Genomic DNA, 26,004 nt, shown 5'->3' on the forward strand with positions numbered 1-26,004 from the left:
GCCCTGAGTCCACAAATAACCCCAGTGCTGCACCCTCCAAACCCTAATGGGATCTCTGGCCATTAACTACAAGGTGCCATTTAGATGGTGTGCCCCGGACACGCCTTCCCAGGCCCCTCCCCACCCTGGGAGCCTCCCCAGTCCCTGTAGCCTCTCGGAGCAGTTCCCGGACCAGCCGCGGTGCTTGCCCGGCCACGGCAGCCCATGTGTCTGAGGATTCGGGCCCATCCAGCAGAGCAGGGCCCAGGCATGCGCGGCTTCACCAAGTCTCCACCGACCTTTCCCGGCGTCAGGATCACGCCTCCCAAACTCAAGAGCATCGGCTCCACGAAGGCGTGCTTAAAAGTTAATTTCCAATCCGAGTTTCACAGGCAGGATCCACAGGCTTCTTCAATGTAGTGAATTCCAATGGTAGGACTCCAATGTGGCTCTCCGCCCCGGACGTCAGATTTCCTTACGAAAGGAGCGTATTCTCCCTGGATCAGAACCACACTCCGGATCCCCAGTGTCTCCACCTGCTCTTCGCGCTCACTGCCAAGGTGGCCATTTAATCCGAGGAGCCGCTCTCCCTGCACGCAGCCCTCAGAGGGCCGGGCCACCTCAAGTTCCATCTCAGCAACGGACAAACATGCAAACGCAGACAAAACAGACAGAAAACTGCAAGCCTGGCATCCTAAAAGAGTGGGAACCCCATTCAGTCTCCCCCGAGCATCTGTAAAACACCGAGGGAGGCTTCTCTTCCAAACAGAGCCCCTGGAGCCCCTCCTTCCCTCTGAGTAATGCTGCAGCCGCCTCTCCCACATCAGTCTTCCTGCTCCTGTCTCCACAGACCCCAGACCCTGGGAGCCCAAGCTGGGCCTGTTGCCTCTCCCGGTGGTCCCTCCACTTTCTGCTCCACTGATGCCTCTCATCAGTGCAATGCGAGGCCAGGCCTGTTTGAATAACAATGGCTCCTTAGAGGGAGGCTATGACCATTCAGAAATCAATTTTTTGTCCCAATCCTGTGATAAAATGTATGTTTTAACATGGGGAACCTTCTGCTGTGTTACAGAATGCAGAACCATCTCCATGGGGCAAGGCCAAGAAGTGCACGCACGGAAGCTGATTCAGATGTCCATGCAGCAGGTACGTGATGGGGGCAAGCGCTTCTAAGGCAACATTCTTGCCGATGTCCTCTGGCCGTCGGCCGGCCCAGCACCAGCCACCACCGTGCAGGGGAGGCAGGCGCCTGAGGCCCAGTCGCCCTGCCCACTTTGTTTATGTGTATAATGTAGTCAACCTTTGATTGCCTGTGAATCTTCAACCTCGAGCGAGTTTGCTTCTGACATCCCCACAAAAAGCTTGTTTCATTTTTCATAGTGTGTGCTCCATTCATTCTACTTCCACTAATTCTTTTTGGACAATTTGGCATACACACTTTTGGGTCCCTACGGGTATACTAGTAGCTCCTAACCGTCTTACAATTTCATGATCAGTATGAATAGGAAGTGACAGATTGAGACAGTTAAATTTCAATTTTTGGTTAAAATTAGTCTTTCATTTTTCATTAATGGGTAGTTTCAGCCAAATAAATATTTGAGGATGTTTTAGTTTAAATATTGATGACGGTTGTTATTGAAAATCGCAAGCTGGATGAAATGTTGAGGAATGTTTTCTGTCACACCTAATAAATTCACAGGACATTAATTTTCTAGATATGTTTGAGAGATAGCAATTTCAGCCGTAATAAGAAATTGCACCATTTATGAAAATAAAATAAGATCTTGATTTATTTTTAAGCTTTTTTTACCTCATAATGTTCGTAGCAACTTTGGTGCCGTTTTGCCTGGGAATTAATGACTAGAGAATGCTAATGAGCTAAAACCCTGCCTGGGTCATCAAATTTTCAACCTGGCCATTAATTCCCAAGTGCTCTAAGCCTTAATTTTTATCACCTAATCAAATTCAATAATATATTGTATTTAATTTCTATTCAAAGCAATTACATATAATAATTTTTTATTCAGACTAAATGATCCACTCTATTGAGTGAGTTGACAGTTGAACTTTGGGTCTTAAATAATTACGTGAGTTTCCACGAGTGAGAAGCTTTGTGGAGACCTCATTCACATTAACCTTCTTTGGAATGCTGGCTTCCATAACTTTTATCTTCTCTTTCTCCATGTGGGAGCAGTACTGACAATCCTGGCATCACTGGGGGAAAACACACACATGGCCAGGTGTAGCCACACAGCCACTGGAGCAGGACACTGGGTTTGGGATAAAGCTGACACTGTGGAACGCGGACGGTACCTGGGTCCATGATGGCACAAACGAACTGAAGTCCGCCTTCCCAGACTCCCCTGTGGTCGAGACCAGCACGTCGTCTTTGCCGTTTAAGCCAGCAGGCGCCATATATTCTTACGTTAGAAAGCATAACACACAAGCTTTATCATAAACTTACTGTGCTCAATATTTTGTAGCCGATTTTAATCTGATCCCATCATATAAGGGTAGCACAATGTCTGGTTAATAAACTTTTTTTCCCTCACACAGCAGTGCTGGTTGTGTGACTTATGTGTTAAAGCTAGTCTTATCCAGCCTTTAGATAATACGAGGTAGGGAAGGTCCGGCCCAAGGACCGTGGGAGGCCTACAGAATCACCTGGTCTGGGCCTGCCCAGGCATTAGGGGAGAGTTAATTAAATGTTTGACCAAATAGAGCAGGCTAACTTCTAAGGTGATGACTTTGTATGGCCCTCGAATGATGTTATAAACATCCCAATGGCCCTGGGCAGAACCAAGGTTCCCCACCCCCGATTTAGAGCGTGCTCAATACATGCGGTGCTTTCAGGAATGATGGGAAGCGCAATGACAGAGAATGAGGCTTCGTATTTATGGTAGCAAATGTCACCGAATGTACTGTCTCCAGTTTTCATGAGGGGATGTGTACCTCTGTTTGTAACTAGAGTTTGGGGGCGAGTCAGTTCTGATTGACTGTAGGCAGAACAATTTAAGGTACAGATTCCGAAATCCCCATTCCCGCCATTAGATGGCGCACACACTATATTTACACAAGTCCGACCGCAGGTCTTCATTCCTGTTCCCTCCTGAGCCAGGGGTGGCAGGATACAGTCGCTGGGAGCGCGCTCGATCCCAAGTAAACAGCTTTATCAGGGGCAGAAGAAATGATTGCATTGACGTATAATAATTTTACGAAAAACATAGGCTCAAAACAGAATATTCACGTTCCCTAAGTAAAGGTTTGAAAAGGATTTGTCCATTTTGTTTTTATTAACATCATAGCCAAAAAGTTATAAGAAATAAATATGAAATCACTTTGGAATGCAGGGCGGCTGGGTATTGCTGCAAAACTGTCACCTCGGCCTGGAATTCATGGAGGAGCTGCTGGAGACCATCATCACCACCGAAGCCAACGACGAGTCCTTCCGCGTGTGGATAACCACCGAGCCCCATGACCGGTTTCCGATCACCTTGCTTCAGGTTGGTTCCTAGGCGATAAGTGACTTTCCCCTGAGAGTTACACAAATAAAGGCAGCATCGCGGGCGTTACCAAAGGATGGAGACACAACAGGGCTTTCCGGTGCAGTGGAGGCGGACCTGCGAGATCTCCCCCTGTAATCACCGAGGTCATACAAGCCTTTCCACAGAGGACTTCTGAGACCTGGGGCTGACTTACTGGGTTTCGGCTCTGATCAATGTCCCATTTTTTGGTGCCACAAGCATATTGCCGTCTGACGTATTGTAATTTCTGTTTTATCCTTTGCAGTCATTTACAGAAACAAAATTACCCTTTGCTTTTCGTGACAGACTTCTCTCAAATTCACTAACGAGCCGCCCCAAGGGGTCCGCGCGGGCTTGAAGAGGACGTTCGCCGGAATTAACCAAGACCTCCTGGACATCAGTAACTTGCCCATGTGGAAGCCGATGCTCTACACAGTGGCGTTCTTACACTCCACCGTGCAGGTACGTCTGCAGCAGCGGGCACCTGCGGGGGTGCTGGTGCCGTCACGGGGCCTCCTCGGAGAGCCCTTCTGTGAGAGCGCGCTCTGCACTGCCTGGCCCCTCACCCTGCTTTTCTCCCTTCCGGGCACTTCTCCCCACCTGCCAAGTGTATATTTGTCTGTCTGTTCACCGTCTTCTCCCCACCGTCTGCCCCCCTGGTGGGCAGGGTGTCAGCCTGGTGACTGCTGAGTGTCCCTGGCACCCAGCGGGGGCATTGCCCGAGCTCAATAACGTCTGTGTGATGAGCAAACGGATCAGTTAGGTGAGAGCTTGGTTTCCAACGTGGCTGTGGCGGCCGGGAGTGTTCTGTGCACCGTCTCCGTAACACTAACAACCACGCTTCAAGGTAGGCTGGTGCCATGTTTAAAGGAGGAAATGGAGACTCGCAGAGGTTAAGTCCACTTGTGGGCAGTAGACACAGGAGCCGAGCGCTACCCTGGCCGCCTGGGTGCAGGGGCTGAGCCTGCTCCCGCTGGTGAGAGCGGTGGCTGTCGGCAGGAGTCACGGTGGTTATCTCTCTTCCAGGCTCTTTGCTATTTGGCTTTTACCATTTACTTACACAGCAATTTAATAATTTTGCTTCCCAACAAGTTGGCTTCCCAGCAACTTGTCTGTGGATGGTTACATTCCAGTACTGCTTTGTTCTGCATTTGAGTTTTGGGTGTCGTTCCGTATTTGAAAGTCATCCTGGGTTCACTCCTTCACTTGACAGGGAGAGGAAGAGGCTTCCTTCCCCGCTCGCTGCATCCTCCCTTCCCGGAGGCTTGAACCCGGAGCCAGGCTTCAGCTGTGCGGAGTGTGCAGAGCCCTCCGCTCCCCGCCCCGCCCAAACCTGGAGGGGGATTGAGTGTCACCCCAGAACACGCTGGGGTGTTTGCCCTCAGGCTCGTTGTCCCTACCGTTTTGCAGGGCTCCGCACTGCCCAGCGGAGAGGGTGGGTGTTTATCTGTCCCCGAGAGAGTTAACATCAGGTAAAACCCTGTGGTTCCTTCCCGCCAGGCCCATGGTGGCCTTTGGCTGTAAATCACTCTGAAGCCTATTTCACGCGTTCCTATCTGGGGATTGTTCGCTTCGCCAGACCTTATCACACACTAATACAAATATTGCTTTAACTCTGCTATTTAATTCCCAATTCACAAATAATATATTTTATGATTTGGTTCCTGGCGGTGATGATTCAACTCTCCCGCCGTGCTTATCAGGGAGCGAGGACTGGGATATTTTCCATCGGGTCAGAGCGGCAGCCCGTGTTGCTAGCGGCCATGATCCAAGGGCTGAACGGGAGAACGCAGGACTGTGGTCCGGTCGTGGGGCTGAAGTGCGCTTGCGCTTAACAGGACTTGCATTTAGGTTAAAACAGAAAAAAAAAAATCGTCATTGCTAGGGCCATGAAGCTAACAGTGGCGTGTGTATGAAAAGATGGTTGACCGTCTCTTACCATCCCATCCTCGCAGGCTAGAGCAAGAGCCCTCGCGTGTCCGGCAGCCTGGACAGTGCTCGCTGCGAAATCAGTGAGCTGTGTGAGCGGAGCGGGTCAAGCTGGGCCCCTCCCAGAGTCTCCGTTTCCCCATCTGGGCACTGAGAGGCCGAAGGGGCTCACCTTTCACGATTTCCCCCATTTCCAAAATTCTGCTACTAGTTCTATGACTGTGCGGGGAGTGTAGATAATTCAAGCATAGTTTCCTCTGCTCTTTTTTTATTTTTTTAATTTCAGAATTGTTTGCTGTGCTTTTACCTAAATATTTTCTTTTACTTGGTTAGGAGAGACTAGTTTGACAGAAAAACCTAGGGGTTCTTCAGGGGCTTGCGGAGCTGGGCCAGCGGCACCGAACCATCTGGTAGTTCGTAAGAGATGAATCTCAGGCCCCACCTCAGACCGCCTGAAGCAGAGCCTGCCTGTAACACATGCCAAGTGCTGCGTGTGAACATTGGAGCCTGGGATGTAACTGATGTAGGAAAGTCTGTCTGAATTGGACGGATTGTGGCTCATATTTTTCTAGTGTTGGACATAATAGCCAAGAACCCGATTTGTTCATCGATTTATTCCTCCAAGTGAATCCAGATATCCGTTGCTTTATGCAAACATGATGTATATACTTGTGTCCCTGCAGAGACTGAAAAAAGAGCAGGGAATTGGTTCATGTCACAGAAGGTGAGGCTTCCGAGCTGGGGAGAGGTGCGTGCTGGGCCCCACCGTAGAGCGGAACGCAGAACCTCGGGGTGCCCCCACCGCCCTCCATATAGTTTCTCTAACTGAGTCGTGGTTTGGCGTCATGCCAGCCACTCACCCCAGCTCTGGGTGTGATACGTGGACCCGGTTCCTGTTGCAGAGGACGCAGTGAGCACCCTCCTCTCCTGTCAGAAGGGGAAGTGGATTTGGCTGGTCAGCTTTTTTGGGGCAGACGAGTGGTGGAGGGTGTGGCTTGTTTTGTCACTGAGGTGGGAGCAAGCTTACCCCGGAGGACAGGGCCCTGGGTGCCTCCACGGGAACACGCAGAGAGGCTCACGCCAGATCTGCGCTAAGCCCTGCTCCTCCAAACTCTCCCCGCTGCCTCCCAGGTTCCCTTCCTCCTCCGCCAAGAGCTTCCTACCTCCACATCGGCCAGGAAGTCACTGCAGCAGCAGCCCTGGCTCTCATGGCAGCCGGGTGAGGCCTCGCCTCTGCAGCCAGCCCTCCTGCCCTCCCCAGGAGCCGTTCATTCCCAGCGGCCTGGTGCGGCTCGGCTCATTTGGTCACTGCCCCCGAGAACACTTCGCATCCTCTTCTGCTGGCCTCAGTATGATCCCTCTGTGGTTTCCCAGAAATTCCATCATCGCACCCTGCTGGCGTTCAGAGCAAGCCCACATTCACCTCTCAGGATCTGAATTTTAAATATATTTTCCTCCAAAGTCTTGGTCTTTGAAACCCAACAATTACATTTGTAATCTCCTTGCAACATATAGTCTCCTTCTGTCCTGCAGAAGATCAGAATCACATTGTTTGTTTTTTTCCTATTGATGCCAATGTGACACTCTTCATTTGCCTAGCACATTGGACCCTAGAATACTTCAAGCAAAAGTTCTCAGCCATTGCCTGGGCCCAGAGTCCCCGGGAGGAGGTGGTGGGGGTGGGGTGGGCAATCTTTTAAACACTCCCCAATTGGTTCTAATATGCACCGGGGATTGAGAATAACTGCCAAACAGCCACTGCTCTTACGGGAGGAGTCTTCAGTCATTTTTATATCCGTTTCATGGCTTAGAATTTTTATCATGGCTCTTAAAAGTAATTGAACTATTAAATAAAAATGGCCAGCCCTAGCCAGTTTGGCTCAGTGGATAGAGCGTTGGACCTGAGACTGAAGGGCTCTGGGTTCAATTCCGGGCACCTACCTCGGTTGCAGGCTCAATCCCAGGCCCAGTTATGGGAGGAAACCGATCATGTGAGTCTCTGACATGGATGTTTCTCTCTCTCTGTCTCCCCCCTCCCTTCCACTGCCTCTAAAAATCAATGGAAAAAATATCCTCAGTGAGCCCTAACAAAATAAATAAACAAATAAATAGAAAGATAGATAGATGAAAATGAACTTGAGTTATAAAAAAATCTGAAAAATAAAATAAAAATGGCCATATCAACAAGGCCCAGTTCCTCATTCAGAAAAATGTTCCCTTCGTCTACATTTTTCTTCCTGAAGTTTGAGCCTTGACAGACACTCCCTTCAAAAGTAATAGTCACTGTACAGGTCCTAGTTTAAATGTCCTCACCATGATTTCAATCATAGAATACAGGTTTTTAAAAAGATCTTTCAGCCCGGCGGGTGTGGCTCAGTTGGTTGAGTGTCATCCTATACAACAGGAGGTCTCCCGTGCGATTCCTGGTCAGGGCACATGCCTGGGTTGTGGGCTTGATCCCCAGTAGGGAGTGTGCAGGAGGCAACTGATCCATGTTTCTATCTTTATCTCCCTCTCCCTTCCTCTCTTGGAAATAAATAAAAACATATTTTAAAAAATAAGTAGATATAAATAAAAAGATCTTTTACATTTTCCTCTATAGAAGGTTATGGCAATTTCTGTTCCTTATTTTTACTATTAAATTTTCCCTTACATCGCCTAGTGTGGGTTGCATGGTTCATCTTAAGCTACCTCCAGGTATTAAATAACGAGGGTGCAATGCTCGAAGGAGAGCCTTGTTTTGAAGATGCGAGTGAAGGGATTCTGCATTGAGCTGTGGGAGATGGGATCTCTGGGTTGAGGCAGAATCTAGCATAAAATTGGAAATAGTTTTGACATTATTAAAAGTATGACTCCGCTGAGCAATTCTACTTTCGTGGTCCAAGGAGGATTCCAAGTTTTCTCTACTAATTCTGTGTTCTGTATATTCTTTGGAATACAAAGAGGGAACTGTGTTGGATAAATTTGGTGAGTAGACTAGTCTTCCTCAGTTTGCCACTCTCCAACTTCACAATGGGTGCTAACTCCATGCTGCGGAAGCGGCTTCAGCTGTCTCTCCTGACATTCAGGCCTGTCTGCATTCCATCCCTGAAGCAGCCCCTGGGCGTGTGGTTGCCCCTGCTCACTGGGCGGCCGCCTCTGCTGCAGCAGGACGCCCACCTCCCCCTCCTGGAGGACCCCAGCGAGCTTTGCCTTCTGTCTTTGCTCATGGCCTTCGGACATCGCCAGCCCGGCAATCTTTTCTTCCTTCTTCAAGTCTGGTTTCTGTTTCATTCTTCCCAGAATCCACTGATGGAACATTTTTTCTCAGGATTATCGTCTGTTAAATGTTGACAGTCTATTATACTCGCTATCACATTGTCCTTTCCTTGTTTTTAAGTCTTATTTTCTCAAGTAGGCTAACACTTCTTGAAAGTACATTGATTTAAATATTTTTCTATTGTATCACATAGGTCTCATCCCATGGTTTCAAAAATACGTACTGGAGGTAATTCAATACTCCAAGTTCTAGCAGTCTCCTGCTTTTGAGCTTCCAAATGACTTGTTAGGTCCTAATGGGTTGTCTGTCCTGATAGCATTCCAACGTGATAGTTCAGAGTTTCTTCTTTATTGTCATTTAGAGAGATTAGTAAGTACAAAAAAAAAAAAATAGCAAGAAAGTGAAATGACTTTATTTGTGAAAGAAAAGACACCCACCAAGATTGTGACTTTTCCCCTAAGAGCTAAACAGTCTACAGCCTTAGTGAACCAACCTAAAGAGTGAATGCTTTGCTGTAACTGGTTTGGCTCAGTGGATAGAGCATCGGCCTGCGGACTGAAGGGTCCCAGGTTCGATTCTGGTCAAGGGCATGTACCTTGGTTGCGGGCTCATTCCCAGTAGGAGGTGTGCAGGAGGCAGCTGATCGATGTTTCTCTCTCATCGATGTTTCTAACTCTCTATCTCTCTCCCTTCCTCTCTGTAAAAAAATCAAATATATATATTATATATATATATATATATATATATATATATATATATATATATGAGTGAATGCTTTAAATGAAGTGAGGCAAACCTCAACATTTGGAGCAATTTTCAAAGATCACCTTTTAAGGAGCAACTGAATTGTAATTGCCCGGTGGTTATAAATGGGAGTGTTTCCATAGAGTCCATTTAAGCTGCTGCAATAATTGGGAGGAAAGAATTACTCTTTATTCAGTCTTCTGTCTTAATTGGACAGTTAATTTTAAAAATTAAGTCAAACATAGGTGAAACTATTTTAGATTTGATTCTCTTTTTTTATAAATGAGAAAACATTTGCATTTCACCAGTAAATGTTAGCACTCTTCTCTTTGAAGACCTCAAGATAGAAGAAATTCCAGGGAGTCGGGGGTTAGCTGAATGCATTTTCACATTAATATTCTATAGGCCCTTCCCACGCACACTTGCTCTGGAATAACCTGGAGGAGGCTCGCTTCAATGTTTTTGGGATCCACTCAAGAAATTCAAAACCCTTGGAATTGACCCCTATCCCCACCCCCAGAGGGTGAGAGAAAATGTGCCTTTCATTCTGATCATTATTAACTAATCAGAGGCCCAGTACATGGATTCATGCACCGGTGGAGTCCCTCGACCTGGCCTGAGGGGATTGGGCCGGAATCGGCTCTCTGACATGTCCCGAGGGGTCCCGGATTGCGAGAGGACAGTTCTCATGATGCATCCCGGAATTAGGCTCCCTCCTCTCTGGTTCTGGGCCCATCACCTGAGAACCGCAGCTGCTGAATCACTGTAGCCCAGCAGCTCTTGCATTGAGCATCTGCCCCCTGGTGGTCAGTGCATGTCATAGTTATTGGTCGGACAGTTGAACGGTCTGATGGTCACTTAGGCTTTTATATATATAGATGCTTATTAGGCAGCCATGATCCTTACCCCAAAATACAGGTGTAAAAGGGGAGACAAAAATGGGAGATGTTTTTCACTGCCAGGGCTCAAAACTGAGTATAGACTATGAATAGCTAGAAAACTCATCAAGGCAACAGGAATGCTGAGACTATGATGCAGAAAGCCATCAAGAGAAGCTGATGCTGCCTGGACAGCATGGCTCAGTGGTTGAGCATCAGCCCATGAACCAGGAGGTCTCAGTTTGCTTCCCGGTCAGGGCACTTGCCTGGGTTGCAGGCTCCATCCCCAGTAGTGGCGTGTGGGAAGCAGTCCATCAATGTTTCTATCCCTTTATCCCTCCCCCTTCCTCTCTCTAAAATCAATTAAAAAAATTTTTTTAAATAGAGAAGCAGACACCATTGAGACCCAGTGCTCCCTTCTCACACCTGGAACAACACCACATGCCTCTCCTCCTGTCGAGGCCACACCTCTGCTCCTTCCCCTTCTCTGTGTCAAGGGGGAAGGTGGTGTTTCCCAGGCCCTGAGGCTGTCTCCCTAGGGGAGCTCGCATGAGGGTAAACACCAGCAGCAATTCTGAACCCCAAGTCCACACTCCTGGGAGAAGGAATCCGGTTGGCTCTTTTTGGACTGACTGTCTACGTTCGATAGAATTCGCTAAGGGACAAGGCTGGGAGTCACACCATAGAAACGTCGAATGCCTGACAACCGAACCTAAAGAAGTACAGATCTGAAAGTAGTGGGAGTAGACATTTTATCTGATCTCCTAGAGCCGGACATCTGGACCCAAATTACTTTTTCATGATTTACTTAATATTTTAAAGTGTATCCTGAAAATCAGTAATTAAAACCATCATGCTTTCTGAGTTTCTTCTCTGACCTGTCCACGAACTTGTCCAAAACTAACATTCAGTTAGATTCCTTTCAATGGTGGTGTTTGTCAGAATGCAAGCGTGAAGCAGCTGCAGAAGGAAGGATTGGACGTGTGTGTGTGTGTGTGTGTGTGTGTGTGAGAGAGAGAGAGAGAGAGAGAGAGAGAGAGAGAGAGAGAGAGAGAGTTGGGCTGGGGAAAGCAGAAGAGACAAAAAATACATTCCCAGGTAGAGAAGTGTGATCACAGCTCCCCACAGATATACCAGGATTCTACTCTCCACGTGGGTCCTCACCTCAGATGGTGGGGTTCGAGGCCCAGGAGGAAACCCAATGAAACCACTGGACCTTTCCGAGAGGCTGGCCGTGTGCTGAGGCAGGGGAAGCTGAGGTCTGGCAACAGTTGAGCTCACCTGGGTGGTTCGCTCGGTGGTCCGGGCCCGGAAATACCGGTTCTAACACAGCACAGCGGTACAGTGGTCTCCAGAATAGCGAGGCAGTGAGTGGGTTACTGGGAGTAGCGTCGCAGAGGGAGAGTGTGAATGAGGGCCGTGTGCGCGTTCTGAGACAGAAAGATGTGCCGTGTTTTAGAGATATTTGGTTTTCAGAAGCCAAAACTGCAAGATGACAAAGTGAAACCAGCAGAGCGTCTAAATGCTCTTGAGTGCTTAAGTTATCCACGTTGACAAACAAAAATTCAAAACTTTACATTTAGCATTTGAAACTTCCAAGAGTCCAATTTAGAATAAACAATGAATAAACAATTCATTCAACAGATATTTTTTAGCACCTGTTTTTTTGTTTTTGTTTTTGAGTTGGCAGTGGAGACCTAGACGTCTCTAAACCCAAGAACACCAATTCAGCAAGTATTTGGCGATTTGTTCTTGTAAGCCATCTGACTCTAGAGCCACCGAATAACGTTTTGGAAGGTTATTATACCCCAAATTGAAAACTGTTCTTTTATGTTCGTCAGTCTTGATATCATGCTTTAATTGTACTTACTTTACGTGGTAACAGTAAAAAGGGGTCAGCTGCACGCACTTTTAACACCTCACTCAGTACTTCCCTCTGGTGTTTTTAAGGAGCGCCGCAAATTCGGCCCCTTGGGATGGAATATTCCCTATGAGTTCAATTCTGCCGACTTTACAGCCAGCGTTCAGTTTATTCAGAATCACCTTGATGAATGCGACATTAAAAAGGTGAGTGATATTTTTTCTCTTTTCTATTTTTATCGCTGTCCTTAATCAAGCCTCTATAGACATTTTCAGTGTGATATTCAGAGAGCCTGCTGAGGTCCCCCAGCTCCTGCACACAGCCTGCTCCTTCCCATCAGCCGTGTGCTGGCCCAGCCCTTCCCATTCCCTTCCTCCTTCCCCTAGGAGTGCATTCGGACTCTCGCACACTCGTGTCCTCATATCACAGCCAAGGGTCCCAGTGCGCTTCGAGAACGCACCTCGAGTCACACTTTCCTTTCTTCCTCTCCCTGTGTCTCTGCAGAAGTGACATGTTATCTCCCAGCCACGGGGAAGTCCTTTTTCACATGAATCACGTCTGAATGGACGTTTAAGTTCATGCATATGAATTGCAACAATTCCTGACAATGGTCACTCACTATCCTATTGAGCACTCTGGTCTTCAGAGTGCTCCCACAGGCAGGGCCTCATCCCATTTTCACAGCTCCGTGGGGCAGACACAGAAGCCTTACTGGTAGCCCCTTTTTACTGATGAAACGATAGACAAAAGAGAATAATGGACTTCCTCAAGGTCACAGGACTGAGAATGCAAACCTGTTGTCCTTTCACACGGGAGCTGTAAAGGCCCGTGACCTGTCTCTCTGTGACCTTGAGCAAGTTCCTGAGCCTCTCTGAGCCTGTTTCCTCCCCTATGTCCTGGCTCTGGCTTCTGTGGAGAGTAAATGAGTCAGCACGTGACAGCACCGTGTGTGGTGCTAGTAGGGCTCAAAGTGCCAGCGCCCCTCTCCCCTCTCCTCCTAGTAGGTCCTGAGGAAGATTATAGACATGGCCCCGGGAGACAGTGAGCCACGGGGAATCTTCATCTGGGCCGGTGGGAAATCCAGGGTCAAACCACCGTTTTTCCTTGCTGTTACAAGGGGATAATATACTGACTACGACGTTTTGATGAAAACTTGTATCACATTGGGTTCATATTCTGCAATGATCCTTTCGGCATATACAAACAACAGTGCTCTTGAAATAGTTGCTTTGAAAGGCCACAAAGCTGAAAAGTAAAGTTTTAACCAAGAGGAAGTAAAGAAAAATCAAGCATCCTTACGTCTCCTACCTCAGATGTTATTGAAGGGATTTTTAAATAAAATAAAAAAAACTATTAATATCTGAAATGCATTGCGAGCATAAAATGGCTGTGGACATTAATCCATACTTTAACGTTGTTGTCGCTCAGAGTGAGATACCAAAGGATTTCATTGCAGAAACATCTTGTGAGTAATTTCCGAGTTGTCCTTGCACTGATTCAGAAGGCATATTGCTAAGGAAGCATACCAGAGCGTTGATGACTTGATTTTTCTTTTCTTCACTAAACACAACTTTTCCTTCTCTAACAGCTCAGCACTACTGTAATGAGCATGATAGGTGATTACAAGCACAGAGTGAAAAATAGGGTGTTTTTTTCCTGTTTTAAACCACAGGTGAGCGCCACGGTCACGGCTGTGTGGCGTTGTGGAGCTGTCTTTAGCGAACAAACCGTGGCCGTCCCAGTCGTGTAAGCCCAAAAGATCTGTTAATACAACCTGATGAGAAGCTTCTGCCTTCGAGCGGGGGCTTTCATTTCCAGGCCTCGGCCCTAGGAGAGACCCGAAATGTTTAGGAGTTTTTGTTTGGATGGACAGCGAATCACTCTCTGTTCTTCCTAACGCAGGGTGTATCGTGGAGTACCGTTCGGTACATGATTGGAGAAGTGCAATATGGAGGCAGGGTGACAGACGACTTTGATAAACGTCTACTTAATTGCTTTGCTAGAGTAAGTCAATTGTGGTGGTGGCGGGGGGGGGGGGGGGAGGCATGGAGACATATTTTATTGCATTTTCCTTTTAAGCAAAAACATTTTTTTTTGGTAATAGATGAGCCAAACTTAAGGGGGGAGGGAGTGGGCGGGGAAGGTACAGAGCCGAGCTGCTACAAAGAGTCAGCCAACAAAACAAAGTTAAAACCAAAGCCAAACCAACCAGCAATCTGCTTGTGGTCTGTGAGTCTTCTGTATAGGTGAGCTGCGCATGTCCAGGGCCCCCCACCCCCTCCTCCTTGAAAACACTGCACATAATTTCTCTGCTTCTTCCTCTGAAACCACGCAAAGCGATTTCAAGCCCCAAAATAACTGATTGGAAAATGAACCATAATTTGAGTTTTCTCATCTTTTCCATTAGGACAGACAATTGAAAATTGATGAAGTGCTCATTTTTTTTCTCTGTGCCCAGTAAAACCCACATATATCATATTGAACATTTTCTAGAGAATGTTCTTAGCAATTATGGCTTTCACCTTTCACATCAAGGATGAATAGTATAAATAGCCCATCAGACTCAAACTCTTCTTAAAATTTTTACATGTCAAAGAAGGAATATATATTACCCAAGTGGGAGAAAAACAGATATGTATTTTATGGTTACTTGAATTCTTTTTATTTATTTATTTTTTTTATTTTGTTACTTGAATTCTTTATATTAGAATCTATATTGGTAATTCTCTGTGTCAATGATTCTCCCCCTCTAAACAAAATGAAAACCTCAACAAAATTAAAAACACATGCTTTTGGGGTTACTTTGGTAAATTGGGGGTTTACCAGGAAGCTGGTGTTTCCTTCAACCCTTTACACGTTTTTCTGAAGCCGTGTGTGGACAGGTGTGTGTCGGTAAGGATGGTGAAGGCAGGAGTCAGGCTGCTGGACATCAGACCGGTCCACACCTCCTAGATAGCCCTTGGGAAAAATTTACTAAAATTAAGTATCCTGGGTAGGTCCATCCCAGAGTATTTCTAGGAAGAGCCTACAAATGGATATGCTGACAAATGTCCATGGTGATACTGTGTGGAAAGTTGAAGGCAACCTAGGAGTCTTCACAGGGATGGAGGAGTTGAATGCCGTGGCCGCCTGCCGTGGAACACACGCAGCACTGGGAGGAAGTGATCCGTGTGACAGCATGCACAGGTCTTAGAAACTTACTGTGAGTGCAGAGGTTAATGAAATCAAATGAGATCTATAAAGTCATACGTGTATATTTCACAAGGATAAATGCATCGTTGAGGACATAGATCAAGGACATTTAAATAGATGCCCTCAGAGGGAAGGAGGCTGGGAGTGGATAGCAGGGCTGAATGGGGAAAAGACCAAGGTGAAAGGTGCCTAGACTCATGCGAACAATAAAATCAAGGAATATGATAAACTCACCTCTGTGTCCGAGGTTCAAAGGAGAAAAAGGTATCACAACCTCAGCTTCATCTTATCTTCTAACCAGGAGATCTAACTTCTTTGTTGCCACTTCACCCTATGTTACCTAGCATTGTCCGGGAGAGAATTGGCTTAATTGTATATCAGTGCCTTCCAGTGGGATCCTCCATTCCTGTGACTTTCAGTTTGAGGCTAATCTTTTCTCTATTCTCAGCATCTTATAGTGTGTCTCTCCTAAAACCAACAATTGTAGAACCTTATTTGTCTTTGGAGTATGACTGCGTGTCTTGTAAAGTACTTTCTAGAACAGCCGTGGGCAAACTACGGCCCGCGGGCCGGATCCTGCCCATTTGAAATGCATAAAACTAAAAAAAAAAAAAAAAGACCGTACCCTTTTATGTAATGATGTTTACTTTGAATTTATATTAGTTCACACAAACACTCCATCCATGCTTTTGTTCCGGCCCTCCGGTCCAGTTTAAGAACCCATTGTGGCCCTCGAGTCAAAAAGTTTGCCCACCTCTGTTCTAGAATCTCCCACAGTAATTCCATGTAGACTTCATATTCTGTATTTTTAATATAGCCCCAAAATGTCCTCCAAATTGGATGAAACTCAGCTATTTGTGTTAGTGAATCCAACCAGTTGTGTGTGTGTAAATAAATTAATGGGAAAACAGGTGGAGACTTGTATTTGCTTTTATAAATATACTAGAGGCCTGGTGCACGAATTCATGCACGAGTGGGGTCCCTCGGCCTAGGTGGCAATGGGGGCCAATAGGGGCCTTCTCACCCAGTCCTGGGGGGAGGGACTGCTGAAGGTTGGCCCAGGAGGTTGGCTGTGGGAGCGCAGTAACGACCAGGGGGCAGCTCCTGCGTTGAGCATCTGCCCCCTGGTGGTCAGTGTGCGTCATAGTGCGTAACGGTCACTTAGACTTTTATGTATGCAGATGTCACCTGACAAGACAGTGGTCACTGGTGGTCTATGTGCTGAGGGCCCTGGCCTTCCCCTGCCTCGTCACCCCCACCCCCAAGAACATAATCTGTCTCAGAATGACCACGATCACAGCACTGTGCTCTCTAATAGCTTCCAGCTGTTCCCCACTTCTTCACTGAGCACGTCACCACCCTGACAAACCCAGTCATCCGTAATAGGGCCCCCCTTCACCTTTCCTGCCCTCCCTCTCACCACCACACTGGATTTACCCGGGCCTTCATCCTCTCCCCCACCTGCCTCACATGTGCGCTAGTTATTCCGTGCCTTTGCCTGTGTGGTCTCCCCCTCACAAGTCCCACTGTCACAATCCTGCCCTTCGAGGCTTACCTCCAAAATCAGCTCTTAGATGAAGCCTCACCTGATGTACCTTCCCTTATTACTTCTATTTTCTCTCCCATACAGGCCTGGCTGTGCTTTCCTCCCGCTTTACGCCTCCCTGGTACTTGGCTTATTTTTATTTCCCCGGCTCTTGCCTCCGTGCCCTTTGTACTGTGGCTATTATGTCATCGGCTGAGCCCTCCATTGGGTCACAAGCTCCTTGAAGGAAAGGACTGTGTGTGCCTCGTCTTTGCACTCTGTTCTCATTCTAAGCTCGGTGCCTCCTGCGTGGAAGTTGAATAGGATAGGATTTCGGCAAATGGAGCAACCGGGAGAACGGGTACACGGGGTGTTTCATATTCAGAACAATCGCTGGCCCCAAAAAGAGTGGGAAGAAGGCTGTGGAGCAAAGAGACCGGCGCAGGTGTGGTTAGCCTGAGTAAGCACAGTCCCACCCCTTTCCACGCAGCGTCCTCGAGAGATTCAGACATCCGCCTGCTTTGCTGCTCCCCTGTCTCCCCATTAGTTCCCTTCCGACCGGGAAAATTGCTCTGTTAGACACTAAAGTCATTGTCTCAAATCGGGCTGGTAGGCATTCAGCATTATTTTTTCCTCTTCAGAATAAGTCTGTTCACACCAAGTATATATTTGTGCTCTCGCTGCTACATTACACATAATCAGCTCATATGGAATGAGAAAAGGATGTCCTTAAGCGAACAATAAGACGGTTGGATACATTTGCTTCTTGTGGCCAAGGACAGGACTTAATTAACGGGGGAGCTCTCCGGCGCAGGGTGGGAAGGGAGGGGCGTGGACGTTTTCCTGGCCTCGTGCTGTGCTCAGTGCTGCTTTGAGCCCCAGTGAGCACAGACCCAGCCCCCTAGCAGGAGCCCTGCTGGGGGAAGAAGGGCGGCACTGAAAAGGCCGGATACTGTCTCCTGTGTGTGTGTGTGTGTGTGTGTGTGTGTGTGTTGCCTCATCTATTCTGCAGTGTGTTGCCACTCCACAGGGATCGAGTCCTGGCCAGCGCACAGACATGTTGCCTGTTCAATTCCCAGTCAGGGCACATGACCCAGTAGGGGGATCGATTCCCAATAGGGGGCATGCAGGAAGCTGCTGATCCATGTTCCATTTTCACATGGATACCTCTCTCTCTCTCTCTCTCTCTCTCTCTCTCTCTCTCTCTCTCTCTCTCTCTCCCTGTCTCTCTTTCCCTCTCCCTTCCTCTCTCTCTAAAAATAAATTAAAAATCTTAAAACACACACACAGAGGGCTGGCGGGTAAGCCAGGTACTGGATCCGGGAGCAGACTTGCGAGGCCGGCTCCACTCTCCGCTGTCAGCAATTATCTTCTCTGCTGTGGAACAGGCTGCGGCTCCATTGCTTTTGCATCCCGGCCTCTTTTCTTCATCTGTGAGCTCATCATTCTGTCAGTGGCTGCATTTGGGTGCTCTCAGCCTCAATATTAAAAACTATTAAAATGGAAATAAGGCAGCCCTTTCTCTTTCCCAGTAGCAGTTTTCATTTAGATGTTTATCGACTTTATTTCTTCTCTTTTCTCTCCCATGCAGGTCTGGTTCAGCGAGAAGATGTTTGAGCCGTCGTTTTGCTTTTACACCGGATATAAAATCCCCCTCTGCAAGACCTTGGACCAGTATTTCGAGTACATCCAGTCGCTGCCCTCCCTCGACAACCCCGAGGTCTTTGGGCTTCACCCGAATGCCGACATCACGTAAGTTCCTGGCCCGTTTGAAATCTGAAGGAGTCGTTTGTAACTCAGCCTGGCAATAACGACGCGTTTCCTCTCTCTCTCTCAGTCTCTCTCCTTTCGCTACTTTTCATTTTATTATGAAAAATTGTGTCACTTTCTGTCTCCCAATTACAACTTTGTCGGATCTTGGCAGCTCTCCCCTCACTAAATCCCGATGCTCCGGAGTTTATGGCAGCGTGAAGGCTCTAACTTATGCACTGATTACTTCTCTGTCGTGTCATAAAACCAGCTGGTGTGATTGGCGCCGATGCTCTCCACGGATAGGACAGTAGTCCTTGCCTCTTACCTCAAAAAAGTCCATGAAAAATAATGGTCCTAAGTAGAATCTAGCAGGGCCAGGACGGGCGAGAGAGGAGGGGGGCGGCGGTACTTGTGCTTCATCTGCTCCCTGGCTGCTCACGGCCTCCTCTGTCGCTAACCGTCCCAGGGCACCAGGCAGCGAGCAAGGCGCACAGGGCGGGTGAGGGGAGGCTGGGTGTCACAGCTCCGAGGGAGGTCCCTGCGCCAGTCCCACAGGCCAGAGGCGGGTGAAGAGGTAGGAGGGGCATCCAGGTCCCAAGCCCCTTCCAGGACCCTCCTGTGGAGGAGGTCGCATCCCTCATCTCCCCGGAAGTCCCACCTGCAGACCGAGCCTCCGGCTCCACGGAGAGGCCCCAGCTCAGCCTCTTCTGGGTGGTCTCCTCCGGCCCATTGACGCAAGGCCACAAAGTCTACTCTAGGAGGGTGGTTTTAGGAAGTAGAGAGAAACCAACAGCCCCCTGGAAGGTTCTAAGCTGTGATGGCTGAGATGGCCGTGTGCCCTCTCCCGGTCACTCCCCTGCAGCCGCAGCCCACGTCCTCACCTGGTCCTCTGCCCTCACAGGCAGCCCCGGAGCCCCCGTGCCCTCCAGTCCTGCACGCGCCTCACCCTTCACCAGGCTTGGCCTCCTGGCCTCTGTCACCACGTTGATTCTAACTTCTCCGTTCCCTCTCATCTCTCTCATGTTCTTTTCATCTTCAAAGATGTGAGCGTGGCTCCAAAGGCCCACGGGTGGCTAACGCTCCCTTCAGACCCCACGGGAGGAGCCGATGGCCCTTTGGTGGCGGCGCTGGCTGCTCTTTGAAGAATAAAAGCCGTCATAAAGTTAGCTGGAGGCAGGAAACAATTAAAAGGATTCCTCAGGGACCCATTTACGCATCAACCTAAACATTATCTGAAAGAGAAAACAGAAAGAGGTTTGCTTTTGCTGAGACTTTTAAAAATGTGAGTTGGACCGCATCAGGCCTCTGCCCAGAACCCTCTGAAGGCTCATCTTACTCTGAGTCAAGGTCCAAGGCCAACAGTGACCTCCAGGTGACCTCCAAGGCCCAATAATTCCATCTGCACCCACCCCTGGCTGGTCCCTTTCTGTTGCCCCCCCTCCCCCCCTCCCCGTGGCCACCAGCTCCAGCTACTGCCGGCTTCCTGTCCCTCAGACAGGCCCGAGGCTCTCACCACAGGCTACCTGCACTTCCTGGCGGTCCTTCCCACGCAGCACTGTGGCTCACCTTTTCACCTCTTCCGTCCTTTGCTGAAATGTCAAAGAAGCCTTCCCTGGCCGCCCTATTTAACAATGGCTAACCATCCCTGCCACCTCAGAGTCCATCCTCCCTGTCTGCCCTTTTCTATAGGTTTTCTCACCAGCTGACACATCTGTATGTATTGTTTGCTGTCGTCTGGCTGCCATCATTTAACATAAGCTCATTCTGTTGACGCTCTTGCCTCTTTTCGCTGCTGTTCCCCCCGTGCCAGCCCATGCCTGATGGCAGGGAACATTTGTTGGCTGCGACCGCCATACGCAGTTCTTCAGGTTGTGGAGGACCTAATGAGGGGGCTAGCGCTAGTCCATAGAAAGGTCTCCTGATGCTTGTGAGCGGGCTGGAAAATGGGCAGTCGGTGGTAATGCACTTGTAAACGAGCAGGTGACGTGGTCGCGAATGAGGGCTTAGAACTTGGGCTCCATCCTTGGCGAGAGCCCTTGGAGCCGTGGGAGCCGGTGCCTGGGAGCGCAGAGCAAGGCTGGCCGCATCTCACCCTGGGACAGGACGTGCGCCCAAGCCTGGGCACCTGCATCACCGCGGGCAGTTTGATCACCAGCTCGCAGGGAAGATAAACCGAAGCTCGGAACAGCTCAAAGCAGGGCAACTAAAGTGTAATTCAAATGCAAAGCCAGAAAGAGACTTTCCCTGGACTTTTATTGGAGCTATTACAAGCCCTCACACGAGTTGCAAGTATGCAGTAAACTCTCATAGACCCTTTACTGAGAGACACTGATGACTCACATTTGGTTCCATTTGCATTTTCTTTTTCTATATTTAAACCTCTGTGTATTTATATGTCTATAGCTACGTCCACATATAAGCACCTCTCTCTCTCTCTCTCTCTCTCTCTCTCTCTCTCTCTCTCTTTGTAGCCCCTCTCAGTGGATGAGCTCGGAAATAAGTATTTTTTAAAACATCCTAGGCCGATACTAACAGGTCCGAGTCCAATTGTATGCCTCAGGGCTGTGCCTTGTCTTCCCTCATTTCATGTTGCTGTCTCTTTCCTCCCGTGGTGGGAACTCCGGTTCCCAGCAACTTTAATATCTTTACTCACTTGCTCCGAACACCCCACCAGCACCCCAATGTCCTAAGTGCGGGTCAAGGTTTCTTTGCTGACCCTTTTGCCCTTAGAACAGATCCCACTGAGGGCGCACAGGGTGCTCTGCTCAAAAGTCACGCCGATGTTTTTCTGTGCGGTTGTGCCATCCATTGATATGTAGGTACTTTGTTTTTGTTTGTATTACATTTTAGTTTTTTTCCATCTTTGTTCATGATGGGTTTTTAATATATTTTTCTCGATTTCAGAGGGGAAGGGAGAGGGACAGAAAGCTAGAAACATCAATGAAGAGAGGGAACCATTAATCAGCTGCCTCCTGCACACCACACGGGGGATCGAGCCCGCAACCCAGGCCTGTGCCCTGACTGGGAATCGAACCGTGATCTCCTGGTTCACAGGTTGACACCCAACCACTGAGCCACGTCAGCTGGGCTGTCCATTGTTTTAATTATGTGAAACGTGAACATGGCTGAAAGTCACAACTAGATAGTAAGTTGTTCTTAGAGAAGTCTCATCTCCAACCCACTTCCTCCTCTCTTTAGAGGCACCCAAATGCATTCATTTCTGGCTTATCTTCCCTGTGCTCTTTTTGCCCAGACATACACACACATGTACTTAGATATTCTCATGATCCTTTCTTTCTTAAACAAAGTTGCCATGCTAATTCTGTGTCTTGCCTTTTTCACTTAACAGTGTATCTTATAACCACTCCGTTCAGCTCATAGACGCCGTCCTCATGACCGTACAGCTGCAGGCTCCTCGGTGCTCATGCGCCATCGTCCCTGCATCCTTCTCCTGAGGGTGGGCATTTAGGGTTGCTCCCAGTGCTTCACTCTCCCAAATAATTCCTCAGGGAATCACCTCCTGGGTGCCGTTTCCCATATTGCGGGGCATGTGTTTTCAGGGTAAACTGCTCTGCTGGGGTGCTGGCTAGACCGAGGCCTAGTGAATGTTGCCGAAGTCTCTTCCACCGCCTGTGCTGTTACTCTCACCAGCAGTGCGGGCGTGCCTGGCCCCTCAGTCTCACCCACAGAGCAGTGGTGAAGTTTTGAATTGTCACCAGAATGGCAGTGAGAAATGGTGCCTCAGCATGGTTTTATTTTCTCTCATTTTGAGTGAAATTGAGCACATTTGCCTACATTTACGGGCTATTTGCACTAATCGACCACCTTGGAGGCCCCGTGTGTGATGTAGGCTGCAGTCAGGGCCGGTGACGGGCTGCAGAGGTGGAGTGAAGCTGCAGACAGGTCCCAGAGGGGGACTGATAAGATGAATGAGTGTGGAACAAGGCTGGGAGCCTTCTACAGGTTTCATTCATTCCTTGCTGCTGCCTGCTCAGTAGAGAGGGTGTGGCGAGCCTTTGACCCGGTTCAAGTTTCCCTCCACAGCTGTGCGCACAGTTCACATGCCTTCGCTGGCAGGCCTGCTGGGCTGGCACAGCTGTCCTTCCCATACTAACTGTCAGGGTCTCACCAGCTCCCATCCCACTGAGTGAGGGCAGGTAGACCGGTGGGACCTCTGCCTCAGATGGACTGTTCCTGCCAGAGACAGCAGCTGGTCCCTGAGCCCTGTGGCCCCCTCCTGGGATTTCTCTCCACCCTTAACTTCCCGCTTGGTCTGTCGCAGGGGCTTCTTCTCCAGCCACCCACCCCTGCTCTCCTCCTCCTGGCGACCATGGCCCTTTCGGTGCCTGCTCAGGCAGCGGGCTCTGTCCCGCAGGCTGCGTTTGGTCATTTTCTGTCGAGGGATCTCTGTCCTAAGCTGGAGCCTTTTCTCCTCTGGGCTCTGAAATACCGGGTAACCAGAATCAGCCTCACTCTTCCTGGCAACTGAGTCTTCTTGGGGGGCTGCGCTCCAACCCCGCGCTGTTCCCGCACCAGCCACCAGGAGGCAGTAAGCAAAAACAGACGCAGCTTCCCAGCTACCGCCCATCCCCAGTCTCCTGCCCCCAAGCACACCCTTCCCAGGGCTGCCAGGTGGAACTCTCCCGAGAGGACAGTTGAAGACACGAGAGGGGGTGGACTGTCTGAGACCCACTGGCTGAGTCAATGTGACTGTCGCAGCCAAAGGGGCCTTCTTAATGTATCTGACTGCCCACGTCACTCAAAAATGCTCTTGCTCCCAGACTGGCTCAGGGTTGCCCCTGGGCTGGGGTGGAGAATCTGCACTCTGACCTTAGCACCCACAAATTAGAGGGAAGAAGGGGGGACCTGGGAAGGGTGGCCACATGTCTCCCCCTCCGCCCATCCTTGCTTAAAGAATGCAGAAGTAGAAGAGGAAAATCAGGTTGAATAAATGCTTTAAAATAAATAAAATCTCTCCCAAGAGCTTAGATACCTTGGTGACAGGAAGCATAAAAATGCATAGTTTAATCACTATGCATAGTTTAAATAGTTTTATTATCTAGATTTATAAGGTACCAAGGACATTGCAAATTCAACTATCTCAATGTCAAAAACAGTTATTTATTTTCACTCTTTTTCTCATTAGCAGTTTTGCATATTTTTCTACCTTCTGAAATTTGTCAAATGTCTTATTACAACTTTTGTGTTCATTCCGACACAGTTTGAGTTTAATTGTATTTCTTTTTTTGTTCGCCGGCACTGCTACGTTTCAGATTTTAAAAAAAGATTGTGCTCATTGTGGCAGAGTTTGTCCCCAGGCAGGGAGGGCACATACCCAGGTTGTGGGGTCAATCCTGGTCGGGGCCCCTTCAGGAGGTAACTGATTGATGTTTCTCTCTCACATTGATGTCTCTCTCTCTCTCTCTCTCTCTCTCTCTCTCTCTCTCTCTCATTCTCTCTCTCGTTCTCTCTAAAATGAATTAAAAAATATGCTCATTGCACATTTGTTTCATGTGCAAAGATGTATGTAAATCTAGGCTGGTTTGGATGTGATAGTGCACTAATACTTCAGGAAATGGTTAATTATTTTAGAGGTAGCTCTCTTTGTCAGTTGTCTTGCATTTGTATGACCCATAACCACCCAACAGAGATGACCCAGATGACTCCCTGAAACCACCGAGTGACAAGACCAGTAAGAGCTTCTTCCCACGTTTACTTCAAGGAGCAGTTTCTTCTAGAAGTAACTCGGGACCAAAGCACATGGAGTATCACCATTCCCTTTCTTCACCTCAGAGCATTTACCTACGGGACTGTTTCCCTGGGAGCCCTTGGGATTCTGAGGCACATGGGGATATTTGCAGTTCTCCTGTGTATCCGGTTAGGTAGGCTTCTGCCTTTCCTGTCTTTGCAAAGTTAGAACCACATTGTGGAGAAAGAAATGAAGGGAATGGAGGTTGTACATCCCTGGCATTCGGTGGCCCACGTGTGGTGGGAGGCGATCTGAGAGCTTGTCCAGCTCCTATGCAAAATGGGGCAGCTTTTCAGGGGTTCCTTCCATAGCCGTGTCTCAGGGACTGTTTTCAAATCACCTCAAAAGATGAATTAAATGGCCCACCGTGGGAGTGATCTCTCAGGTGAGGTCCCGCCGTGGCCCCTCCACGGGCCTCCTGGAGTGCTGGCCAGGGTGGCGGGCGGCCAGAGCAGGCGGCTGCACCCGCCTGCAGTGTGTGTGCTGGCACGCAGCCCTGGTGCAGAGCGTTTCCAAGGAGGATGCGAGCTGAAGGGGAGCCAGGGGAGCCTGAGAATCCGAGATAGGGGTTCCTTCCCTGTTTCCTGTGTGACTAGAACAGGTGGGAAGAATAAATCAGGGTTTCCTTAGCATGAATGGACATTTACTGCGGTTTTCTTCTCTTTGACCTTTAAAGATCAGAGATATGTTTATCTTTAGGTGGAAAGGTGCCAGGAGAGAGACACACAGTAATGACAATATACTTTTACCATAAGAAGAAACAAATAATTACATTTTCATGCCCTTTAAATATCAGAGGACTGCTCTCCTTTAGATGTGAGGCTTAATAAAATTCAAGCCCAACAAATATTTACTGAGAACTTACTCTCTAGCCAGCTTGCGGATTAGTAAGTCACAGTCCTTGCCCTGGAGCTCACCATCGATCAGAGAAAATAAATGAATGGCAGACCGTTATGTAACACAATATGGTAAACTCTAAAATCAGGACATACAGGGGCGGGCACACACACACACACACACACACACATTGCTCTGAGAACAAAGGCAAAGGAGCAATCAATTTCCATTTAGGGATCAAAGTGAGCTGGTGAGGGAGTGAGGCCACCTCTGAGCTGTGCCTTAAGGACCTGCAGGGGCTCCCAGGAGATGGGGAGCGGGTGGGAGGAGAGGCTGCAGCACCAGCAAGAGGGACAGAGTACAAAGAAAGAGGAAGATGAGGAGGCTGTGTTTGCATATCAGATCAACCTGTACACCCTAAACAGGATGATAAAACGACACGTCAGCGCAGTGAGCAAAAGCATCAATGAGGGCACATGCAGGAAGGAGCTGCCCGAGGAGGGGCAGGAAGCTGTAAAGAGTGTGGGATGTTTGGGAGCCTGGGGGTGGGGGGAGGGGGGAGGGCGGGGAAGGCTCGAAGGGAAAAGCAATGTGATGGTGATGCTGACACATTGCAGAGACTGACTCTGGGAGATGCGGGGCGTCCTGAGAAAGGGTTTGGGGCCATTCCAAAGGCAGGAAGGATGCGGATGCTGGACGCTTCTACGTGGTGCTAGGCATGATCTGGAAATAGGACTCAGAAACCGAGAGAGGCTGGGGAGTGACACAGGGGGAG

The 26,004-nt window shown here is 48.7% G+C and overlaps 1 protein-coding gene across 1 annotated transcript in view; it reads left to right on the top strand.

Annotated features, from left to right (window-relative positions):
• DNAH8 (dynein axonemal heavy chain 8) overlaps positions 1-26,004 on the top strand; it is a 273,951-nt gene that overhangs the window by 223,297 nt on the left and 24,650 nt on the right. The window contains exons 82-87 of the mRNA XM_081093926.1: positions 1,052-1,125; positions 3,330-3,482; positions 3,810-3,965; positions 12,264-12,380; positions 14,077-14,178; positions 18,483-18,643. Of these exons, the coding sequence (XP_080950052.1) occupies positions 1,052-1,125; positions 3,330-3,482; positions 3,810-3,965; positions 12,264-12,380; positions 14,077-14,178; positions 18,483-18,643 (763 nt within the window). The remainder of the gene's footprint in view (positions 1-1,051; positions 1,126-3,329; positions 3,483-3,809; positions 3,966-12,263; positions 12,381-14,076; positions 14,179-18,482; positions 18,644-26,004) is intronic.

Source organism: Myotis nattereri (genome assembly GCF_964212035.1).
Source record: "Myotis nattereri genome assembly, chromosome: 6".
In the NCBI taxonomy this organism is placed as follows: Eukaryota; Metazoa; Chordata; class Mammalia; order Chiroptera; family Vespertilionidae; genus Myotis; species Myotis nattereri.